Source organism: Neomonachus schauinslandi, chromosome 6 (genome assembly GCF_002201575.2).
Source record: "Neomonachus schauinslandi chromosome 6, ASM220157v2, whole genome shotgun sequence".
NCBI classification, from domain to species: Eukaryota; Metazoa; Chordata; class Mammalia; order Carnivora; family Phocidae; genus Neomonachus; species Neomonachus schauinslandi.
Window position 1 is genome coordinate 113,073,527 of NC_058408.1, and position 11,432 is coordinate 113,084,958.

The 11,432-nt window shown below is 46.0% G+C and overlaps 1 protein-coding gene across 3 annotated transcripts in view; it reads right to left on the reverse strand.

Moving 5' to 3' along the window:
- Window positions 1-9,511: 9,511 nt before the first annotated feature.
- Window positions 9,512-11,432, reverse strand: part of LOC110589270 (annexin A8) — a 16,985-nt gene continuing 15,064 nt past the window's right edge. For all 3 annotated transcript variants that reach the window (XM_044916100.1, XM_044916099.1, XM_021699789.2), the window contains one exon: window positions 9,512-10,291. In XM_044916100.1, the coding sequence (XP_044772035.1) occupies window positions 10,232-10,291 (60 nt within the window). In that variant the 3' untranslated portion in view covers window positions 9,512-10,231. The remainder of the gene's footprint in view (window positions 10,292-11,432) is intronic.

The window sequence follows — 11,432 nt, forward strand, 5'->3', positions numbered from 1 at the left end:
TTGAACGGCAGGTAACCTTCAGTAGTAGAAGGCAGAAGCCATTCAAAAGAGAGGAGGACATTCTGTTCCTTGGTTAGGGAAACCTGAACTATGGAATAGAAAAACAAATATTAGGGTCAAAATTCAAAACAACTTTCCCGAAACAAAAGTAGACTTGAATTTATTGGCTGAAAGGAAAATTGATTCAGAGTGGTCAACACTGAAAAAGATACTAATAAATGAATGTTTGACGTCAAAGAAAAAAATTCCAAGGCTGTGTAGTGAAAATCCATCCCTCCAAAATCCAGGCTAAAAAAAACACCACCAAAAACCCAAATTGAAAGATCACACAAAAACTCAGACCAAGAAAAGCCATTCCAAAATGGCAGAATAATGACCTCTGAAAATATACATCTTCATAAAAGCAAGGAGAACACTGATGAAAATTGTCAAAATCAACTTCTTCAGAGCTCTGGAAATTAACCAAAGGCCTTCGACTATCTGAGTATAATTGATTCAAGAAAAACAGATGAGTTGTTGTAAGAACTGTCAAGCTTTGTGGTGTTTTAACTTGCCTTACTCCCATCCTCCTTTTAAGGTTCATGGTTCATGGTGCATTGCAAACCAAAATTCTCACAGCCATGGTAGGGAAAACCAGCAGCCTGGCAATCACTGGAGAGGACAGAATGGGTTTGGAGCTTTCCAAAAAACCCCATTCCCAGAGAATTATCACTATTTGATCTGACAGTTCCCTGGAAAAGCTCCCTTCTTAGGGATTATCTTTATTTGACATGGCTCAGTGCTTGCTCTGTGCAAACAACCCTATCCTGAGGGCATTTGTCAAAAACAATCAGCAGCCGAGGGTAGCAATACCAGTCCGGGCTAACAAGAGGCTGATCAAAACACTTAAAATGAAAAACAGGTGAATGAAATATTCATAGGGACTTGGAAAAGCTCTGGCATATTCCTGGAATTTTAGGAGGCCACATGCATGTGCTGGGGCGTACACATGCCCAAGAAAGACCTATATAGGGCTTAACCTCTGACTGACCTTGAGGCTCTGAGCAAGCAGGAAGTAAAGACGAGACAGGGTTGTAAGTTGCTTGCTGGCATGTTGAAGACAAACCTCAACATACACACACACACACACACACACTTTCATAGCAAAAGTCGGGGGACTTAGTGGTTCAGGTACTAAAGGAAGTCTCTGTCCAATCATTAGGTGACCACTAAACTAACCAAGAAAAGAATCAGTAACCACAAGTGACAAAGGATATAGAATTTAGATAATTGGGGGCGCCTGGGTGGCTCAGATGGTTAAGCGTCTGCCTTCGGCTCAGGTCATGATCCCGGGGTCCTGGGATCGAGTCCCACATCGGGCTCCCGGCTCAGCGGGGAGCCTGCTTCTCCCTCTGACCCTCTCCCCTCTCATGCTGTTTCTCTCTCGCTCGCTCTCTAAAAAATAAATAAAATTAAAAAAAAAAAAAGAATTTAGATAATTGGTCCAGCAAAATCACTGAACAAAGAAACAAACAGAAAGTGTGTCAGCAGCAATAACAATAAGACGAACCCTGAAAGAGGTTTGTTGTCCAGAGTTGTCACATTATACTATTTAAAATGTCAATTTTCAAGAAAAAAATTATGAGAGATGCAAGGAAACAGTAACAAATGGCCTATTCCCAGGAAAAAATAGTAGTCATTAGAAACTGCCACAGGGGAAGCCCAGACATTGAAATTACTGTTAAAGGACAAAACCACATAATCTCCATAGATGCAGAAAAAGTACTTGACAGAGTCCAATACCCTTTTATGATAAAAATACTCAACAAACTAGAAATAGAGGGGAGCTTCTGAAACCTGAAAAAGGGTATGTATGAAAAACCATATCCAACTTAATGGAGAAAGACTGAATGCTTTCCTTCTAAGACCAGGAAGAAGGCAAGGAAATCTACTCTCACCAGTTCTGTTCAACATGGTGCTAGGGGTCCAAGACAGGGCAATTATGTAAATAAGTAAATAAGTAAGTGAATAAATAAAAAGAAATAATTTACATCCAGGTTGTAGAGGAAGAAGTAGAGCTATATTCACAGATGATATGATCTAAGGAATTCACAAAATAACTATTAGAACTGATAAATGAGTTTAGCAAGTATGAAGATACAAAATCAATATAAGAAATGTAATTGTATTTGTATCACTAGCAACAAACAATCCAGATATAAAATTAAGAATACGATTCCATTTTTTAAATTTTTAAATTTTTATTTTTTTTTAATTTTTTTAATAAAGATTTTATTTATTTGACAGAGAGATAGGAGAGAGAACACAAGTAGGCAGAGAAGCAGGCAGAGGGAGAGGGAGAAGCAAGCTCCCCGCAGAGCAGGGAGCCCGATGCGGAACTCAATCCCAGGACCCTGGGATCATGACCTGAGCCGAAGGCAGCCGCTTAACCGACTGAGCCATCCAGGCGCCCTACGATTCCATTTTTAACAGCATCAAAAAATGCTTAGGAGTAAATTTCATAAAAGAAATACAAAACTTAATATATTAAAAACCACATGACACTATTAAAATAAATTAAAGAAGACCTAAATAAATAGAAAGATAACCTGTATTCATGGGTTTGAAGACTCGATATTGTTAAGATGACGTTCTTACAAGAATGTTTATTGTAGTATTATTTCCGATAACAAAAGACCAAAACCACCCTAAATGTCCATTGAACAAAGACTTGTATTTACTGTGTCGCTCAGCAACCACATTCCTGGGCATTTATCAGAGACATTAATGTAAGTTCACACAAAAATCTGCACACAAATGTTCGTAACAGCTTTATCGGTATTATTTCTATTGATGGGTAATTTACATACAGTGAAATGCACAATTCTTAGGTTTTACAGTTTGATATGTTTTGGCAAATTCACGCCTGCCTGGATCCTCTACCTTTATAAGATTTAAAATATTTCTATATCCCAGAAAGTTCCTCTGTGTCCTTTCCAGTTTATCTCTGCCCCTTCAACCCACCCCCAAATCTCAGGGCAAGTACTAGTCTGATTTCTCTCACTATAGATTAGTTTTCATATAAATGGAATCATGCACTATATGCTCCTTTATGTTTGGCTTTTTTTGTTCAGGAACAAGTAGCTGAGATTCTTCTGCGTTGTAATGGGCATCAATAGCTAATTTCCTTTTTAATTGCCCGCTAACATTTCCTTGCATGGATACACTACAATTTATTTATTCATTTTCCTATTGATAGATGTTTGGATTGTTTCTCATTTTGTCTTTTATGAATAAAGCTTCTAGGAACATAGCCATGTAAATCTTTTTGTAAGAGAAGAGTTTCCACTTCTTTTGGACAAAAACCTAAGAATGGAATTGCTGGATCATACAGTAAGGCATATGTTTAAATTTATGAGAAATGACTAAACTTTTTTTTTTTTTTAAGATTTTATTTGTTTATTTTAGAGAGAGATAGAGGGAGAGCACAAGCAAGAAGAGGGGCAGAGGGAGAGAGAGAATTGCAAGCAGGCTCCACGCTGAGTGCAGAGCTGACGGTGGGGGATGGTGGGGGCTCAATCCCACAACCCTGAGATCACGATCTGAGCGAAATCAAGTGTCTGACTGAGCCACCCAGGTGCCCTGACTGAACTTTTTTTCTAAAGCTTTTACATCATTTACTTTCTCACAGCAAAATAGATGGGCCTATTTGAATTTTTTAAAAGATTTTATTTATTTATTTGAGAAAGACTGAGAGCGAGAAAGGTCACAGAGGGGGAGGGAGAAGCAGACTCGTTGCTGAGCAGAGAGCCTGATATGTGGCTCGATCCCAGGACCCCGAGATCACGATCCGAGCTGAGGGCAGACACTTAACGGACTGAGCCACCCAGGCGCCCCCCTCTATTTGAGATTTTTAATAAGCATGCTGTTTTCATGTGCATATGGCCATTTGTATATATTTCTTTGTGGAAGTGTTTGCTCAAGTCTTTTGTCCATTTTTTAACTGGGCTTTTTATTTTTGAGTTGTAAAAAATCTTTTTCCTCAGCTTTGAGATGTAACTGACATATAATATTGTGTAAGTTCAAGGTGAACAACGTGTTGACTTGATACTCTTAAATATTGCAAAATGATGACCACCATAGGATTAGCTAACACATCACATAATTACCAGTTCTTTCTTGTGATGAGAACATTAAGATCCACTATCTTAGCAACTTGCAAGTATATAATACAGTATTATTAATTATAATCATTATGCTGTACATGAGATCCCCAGAACTTATTCATTTTGTAATTGGGAGTTTATACTCTTTGACCAAGACTTAAAGGAATTCTTAAATATTCTGGCATTAAATCCCTTATTTGGTATATTTTGTGAATCCTTCCTCTAGTCATTGACTTGTCTATTGATTTTCTTACTGGTGAAATTTAAAATTTTGATAAGGTCTAATTTATCAATGATTTACATTGGAGTTTCTGCTTTCTGTGTCTTATCGAAGAAATGTTTTCCAATCCTAAGGTGGTTAAGATATTCTGTTTTATTCTATAAGCTTTTAAATGTATGTCTTCGATCTACTTCTGAATTTTTTTAACCAGATGTGGATGTTACATTTAATATTAGGGATTAACATAAGAATAAAAAATTAAAAAAAAAAAAAAAAGAAAAACTAAAAAAAAAAAATAACGAATTAGAGGAAAACGTGTAGGAGAGTCAGTGGGAACAGCATTTAGGCATTGGAGCTCAGGGTGTAGCTTGGTAGTGTCCAGTCAGGTGGCCTTAGGCAGGTCACTCCCCAGGGAACAAAATGGGTCAAAGGGGTGCAGCAATGACTCACTGAGTGTCAGTACAGGTAAGTGTGTGTGTGTGTGTGTGTTTTAAGATTTTATTTATTTATTTGAGAGGGAGCACAAGCGGGAGGAGGGACAGAGGCAGAGGGAGAAGCAGGCTCCCTGCTGAGCCAGGAACCCCACGCAGGACTTGATCCCAGGACCCTGAGATCAGGACCTGAGCCGAAGGCAGACACTTAACCGACTGAGCCACACAGGCACCCCCAGGTAAGTGTGTTTGCAACCTAATTGGAGCAAGCTGAGTGCACGCAGCACTCCAGAGCTGGTGTACAAGAAAACATAGACATGCCCCACCCAGTGGTGAGGAGGGCCAGGGTTCCTCCTCCAGGGCCCCTGAAGCCTTCTTTGCTGGGCTGCGGGTATCAGGCCCTAGGCTGACAGTCAGCCTTGCAGCCACAGGAGGGCACTGTGTGAGCTGGTTTCTTGGCCAGCTTGGCGCTGCCGGCAGCCTGGATGCGGGGCTGGGTCCCTGCAGCAAGAAGTATTGGCTCTCCAGCAGCAGCAGGGGGCTTTCTAAGTCATGTATGGTCACATGGGGGAGGCGGGGGGGGGGGCGGGCCAGAGCAGGGGCTTCACCCGTGATGTGGAAGGGCCGGCCAGTGTGTTCCCTCCCAGGGGGTGGCCCCAGAATGGTACTAGATCACAGCCCAACGGCCAGGAAGGAGAGAAACAAGGTGGTCACAGGCCACTGGGGCATTAGGCAACTTTGGGCCAAACCCATGGGGGAACTTGGACACCTACATAGGGCCATGAAAGTCCCTGGACCCTCACACACAGGCCCAGGGCCCGCTGAGCTAGTTCAGCGATGAACGTGCTAAAGTGGGAGCTGTGGTAGTCAGCCTTGCTCCTCACTACGGGGTCAAAAGTAGGGTGGCTCAGGGCTACATCAAAACTATGTAAAAGACCGCCCCAAACCAGGACAAGAAGTGGCCAAGGCCAGCCTCCTCCTAGGGAAATCGCCTCAGGACCACAGAGGACTAGGGTGGAAGGTTGTTGGACCAGCTGGGCTCCCTACCTCCAGACTCATGCAGGCAAACTCCTCTTCTGTGGTGTTGCCAGGAATCTTCCCCAGACCCCTCCCAGATGCTCCCCTGCCTGACTCCTTAAAAGCTCCCATTGTCCCTGGAAATACTTTGAGCTTCTCAGTCTGATAGTTTAAGTTTGCCCTGACCTGTCTCCTGACAGCACCTTTCTTTTGACTCTCCCACCTCAGGAGGCCCAAACATACCATTCCTGTAATCTGGTGGAGACCAGATACCCTGCTGTGTTTGCATTCCTCCCTCGGCCTGAATTGTTCTCCCCTGTCTAGTCTACCTGATAAGTACCGAGTCATCCTTCAAGACTCTGCTCAAACATTACCTTCCTTACAAAGCCTTCCCTGGTTAGCCCCGACCTGGCAGCAGGTGCAATGCGTGGCCGTGGTAACAGAAGTGTAGGATGGGTGTTAAGGACAAATCCGTTCCCCCTTTACTCCTTTGCTGAGATGATCCTGATTTTGCCCAAGTATTTGATCCTCAGCAAGGTGACCCTTCCCCTGCTCAAGGATAAACCTGAAAGAAGCCAAGCCCCATATGCTAGTCCTCGCCCTCTGGCAGCACGAAGCGATGCTGGTGGACACGGGTCTGGTTCTGGTCTTGTCTGCACTCCCCACTGGACTGGTGGTTGTTGGGGGAGGGGGCGGTGTGCGCTTCCAAAGGGGCTTAGGCAGGGACGGATCCTGCTGGGCTTGTTCGTCACGCAGTGTTTAATCTGAAATAGGGCCTGTGCCAAGTAGGAGTGGAGAGAAGCTGCCTGCCCCCCTTAGATCTTTTCAGGACTATTTTCATTAGGGCTGGCCGAGTAGGCTTCCCTCCTCCAAGAGTCCAAGAGGCCAGCGTCTGCCCAGAATCAGAGATGATGAAGGATGGGCTCAGGTGCCCTGGCAAGATGGTCTTCCATCCCCAAAGCCTGTCATCTTGTTTGGTTTTGTTCATTCAAAAATACTCATCATGCGTCTGCTATACGATAGGCACTGAATGTTCAGGAATGAATAAAACCAGGTTCCTGCTCTCCTGGGCTCCCAGCTTTTTTTGAGGGAGACCCACGAGTAAGTCATTATCCTCTGATGTTGTAAGGGCATGGATTCTTTGTAATAGACTTTTGAGTTGCTCACAAGAGCATCCACTCTGGATAGTTTAAGCAGAAAAGGAATTTATGAAAAGCCACTGGTTAGCTCCCTGAATCCTGCACTGAATGAAAATTATGTCTTCAATCATGCCATAGGACCAACCCTGAACTCAGTGTACTGGATCAGGTCCTCCTCCCTTATCAGCCGGCATTGCTAAGAGAGAGAGCAGGTCTAGCGTCCGAGGATGAGGCGCCTTGGATTTGAGGATAGAGGGGGAGTTTATGAGTATAAACGAGTATCTCTGGTAGAGAGTTTGGAAACCACAGTTTTCATTATAGACCTATGGCAAGGCCACAAGCAGGGAGCTCCTAGCTTCTCATTTTTCTCTTTTGCTGAAATCAAACTGAGCAGACCCCAAATTATCTTTAAGGACACAGATGCATTAAAAAGAAAAAGAAAAAAAGAAAAAAATCCTAGAGCAATTGTAAAAGTATCTTAGGACCCTGTCTGTTTTATCAGAGAAGCCCATAAGGTTATTCTAGCAAAAATGATTTGGAGGTGCTGAGGACACGTTGTGTCCTGGCTAAGTCCCTTCGCCAGCCAGCACCCTTCCCCCAGCCTCCATGAGAGCCAACTGGTAACACCCAGCTGGTGAACGCCCTCAGCTAGACAGGAGCCACCTCACGGGGATGCCACACGACCACCCATGCTGCTCTAGCTGTGACCCCAGGGGCAGAGAGCATCCCTCTAATCTCAGGAGACCTGCTTCTGCCCTATGGGGCCAGAGGGAGCTCCATTCTCTCCTTCCGGAATGATGGATGAACTGCATGTTTCCGCTAAAACAGATTCCCCTGCTGGGCACATAGTTGGACACAACAGAGTTTCCTGAACTGTCTCCTTGGCTGCAACTTTTCTTGAGGCTTCTGTGTGGCCACATCAGGCTAGTTTTGGGGTGAGCCTCAAGACAATCCTGTGCCCAGAGAACAGTCATTCCAAAGGGATTGCAGGGCAGAGAAATCCTCTAAGTCTTTTCTAAAGGCAGAAGGGGACTCAACGACTCAGCACTGAAAGAAAGTTCAGAGCAGGACTTGAATTAAAAAAAAAATTAAAGAATCAGGACCACCTGAGAGCCTGGCCTGGGACCACACAGGTAGCCCTAAGGATGCTGCCGGGGCCTCTGGGACCCTGCTTCGGCCCCACCCACAGCTGCATTCTCGGGCTTGGGGGTGCTGCACCCGTTGTTCTGTTACTTAAACTACTTGTTGATGATTTAGGACAATGGCCCCTAATTCTTTGATCTTTTTCCCATGGACAGCGGGGGACTGTGTCTCCTTCCCTTGAAGCTGGGCTGGCCTGTGATGTCTTTGACAGATAGGGCATGGTGATCGTGATCTGTGTGACTCTTGAGGTGCATCCCAGAAGGCAATGCAGCACTCACCTGCCACGTAAGGAGCCCCACTACCCTTTGCATACCAGAGAGGCTGCACGTAGGCGCTCTAGGGGACAGTTCCAGCTGAGCCTAGCCTTCCAGCCCAGTGAGTGAAAGAAGCCTCCAGATGATTTCCGGATCCTGCCGTAGAATTCCGCCAAACCTTTGAGTCTTCCCCATTGAGTCCCCAGACTTGCTGGAGAAGAGCTGAGTTATCTGCCCAGGGCCCTGGCTGAATTCCTGACCTGCAGAACCCATGACCATTGTAAAATGATGGTTTTATACCAGCTTTAGGGTGGTTTGAAATGCAGCAAGTAAGGAGGGCTGCATTCCTGCATTTAAAGGTGAGGGAACTGAGCTCAGAGGAAGAGAGGACGTGATTAGGTCAGAGTCACACAGCCAGTCACAGAGCCGGGTCTACCTCTCACCTGCGTGAGTGCAAAGGCCCTGCTGTTCCATCTCTTGGATATCCCTGGCTCCTTGGGGTCATACTTTAAGAGGGAGTTTGCAAACTAGAACATGTTCAGAGGATATGGCCCCAAACCAGGCTCCAGGAGGGACAGTTGAAGGGACTAGGGATATTTAGCTTTGATAGAAGATGTCTTAGTGGAATCTGTGGGTCGTCTTCAGATAAGCAGGGAGGATAGGAAGGTATAGGCATTGTGGCCCTAGATGGGGAGTCGAGAGCAGAGGGCTGTATGGGGCCGGGTTTGACTCAGTTAAAGGAAGATTTCTGCTGATCACTCCTGTTGGAAGAAGACGGGGCTGTCCAGGGAGGCTGGGATTCCCCATCCCTGGAGGCAGCCGAGGACAGCTGGACCCCCCTGGGTGGATGCCATGGAAGCGAGGAAAGCCACAGGTTGGAATAGGGGCACAAGACTTTTAAAGCTCCCCACCCCCCACCTCTGAGAGATCAGGATTTAGGTGATAGGTAAGATCCTTATTTACTCGAGTTGTCCCCAGGGCGACAGTGGGCACAGTCTGCTCAATGTGTCCCCATGGGGAAATGCCCACCTGTGTGCTCAGGTTGGATTCATTCCCCCCACCCCCAAAGCTTTTTATAATCACATTTCTTTTATGAACACTGACAAATTAAATTGGTCCTACTCTGGTGACTGCTAAAAATCCAAAGGCACTTAGATTCGAATGTACAATCTTTATTATTCTGAAAAGCACAGCAGAGGTGTCTTGGCATTGGGTTGGAATAAGAGATGCTCCACACTTGTGTCAGGAAAGGAAAGAACAGCTCCTCTGAGCAAGGACTGGATAAGCCTGGGCCCCTTAGAGCACAGTGCCCTTGGGTCGGGACATTGATTTGCAACTTTCTCTGTTAGTTAGACAGGGAGAGAATGTTCATTCTGCCTGTAGCCTAACGTGTTCAGATGAACAAATGTTAGTGGCATCCCAGTGGGCCCAAATGCATGTGTTTCTCTCTCAGCTGCTCACATGTGTGTGCTCTGAAACATATGGGCTCTCCTAGCCTCACTGGCGGCCTTTCAGGAGGCTCATCAGCTGAGATGCTTATTAAAATTCCTTATTCTCTGGTCTCTTCTCTGCAGACCTGATTTAATAGATGGGGTGGGTATCTGTGTAAGCTGGGCCCAGGCGGCTCTGTGACCAGTTGAGCTCGGGAAAACGCCTGGGTCGGGAGGAAGAAACAACCCCTTCGAGCCGAGGTGTTTGTCAGGCCAGATTATGCTAAGATTGGCCCTGTGCTCACACCTGGAACTGACTTGAAAGTACCAGAAGCTGGGAGATAGAAGACTGAAAAGCAAGTTTGGACCCCCACCCCCCCAGTCCATGGCCAAGGTTGAGCAGGCAGGGCCCGGTGGCTCCAGCTTCTTGGCCTTTGCTCTATCCTGAGCCTTCAGGAGTCGCTGCCCACCAGGTTCAGCAGGGCGTTCTTGTAGTCACCACTGGTGTCTCCCTGAGGACAGGAGGGACAGGGGAGTCACAAGGGGTATTTGTCAGCTGCAGTTATTACTAGGAGTCATGCTCCTTGGGGAGAGGCCTGGCACATCTCTGTGCGGTTCCTATGGCGCGGGCCCACACTGTGTCACCTGTCTTCTTGTTTGCCATCTCAGGATACTTCTTTGTATCTCCTTTTGATTCTCTTACTAACTACAGGGGAGCTTAATGTAGGAAATGAATCGCAGACACAGCTCTGCTCTGGAGCAAGGAAGGCATTTTGATTGGCTGCCCCAGGGCTCTTCCCCATATTCCATTCAGGACCCCAAAGTGCCCAACCATTCGTTTATTCGTCATGACCCATCATTTACTCAGCACCTACTGCTGCAGATCAGGGAACCGAGGCAGAAAGCAGGGTGCCCAGTGCCACACCTGGAGGCAGGGGGTGCAGTGGGGAGAGCTCGGGCTTTGGGTCCACGCAGAACCTGGACCACAGCTCTGTCACACACTAACCCTGTGGCTGGGACGAGTCCTGTCACCACCCTGAGACTCCTTCTCGTCTATCAAATGACGTTCATGCTGATCCGAGCCTTGCTGAGATGTGGTGACGCATAAATAGCAGGAGAAGCGTGGGCTTGCCTGCACAGCAGCTGGCTCACGAAGGGGTCAGGCGGTGTCTGTGTCCCAATAGGATTGACCCCACATGGCCAGGGGCTGAACCCCATTTCCGTGGTCTACCAGGCCCCCTTAGCTATTAGGCAGGTCCTGGTAGGTCTGGCTGGTCCGGGATCTAGACACAGAGCCAGGGGAAACAGAGGAGGGCATATCACCCAACTCCTTTTTTATGTGCTTGGGGAGAATGGGAGCAAGAGGGCACCGTTCATTAAGGCCACTCGGTAAGTGATAGCGCTGGGCTAGTTCCACTGTCCTATGCGCTGTAGCAGTTACGCCTCATGGGAATCACCTGGTCCTTAGCTTGTAGTCAAATTTGCCTGTACAATCATTTGGGCCTGAAATCTCCTGGTAGATTTTTAACCATATTTTAAATTCCATTCCTTCCTTCCTTCTTTTCTTTCTTTCTTTCTTCTCCTTTCTTTCTTTCTTTCTTTCTTTCTTTCTTTCTTTCTTTCTTTCTTTCTTTCTTTCTTTCTTTCTTTCTT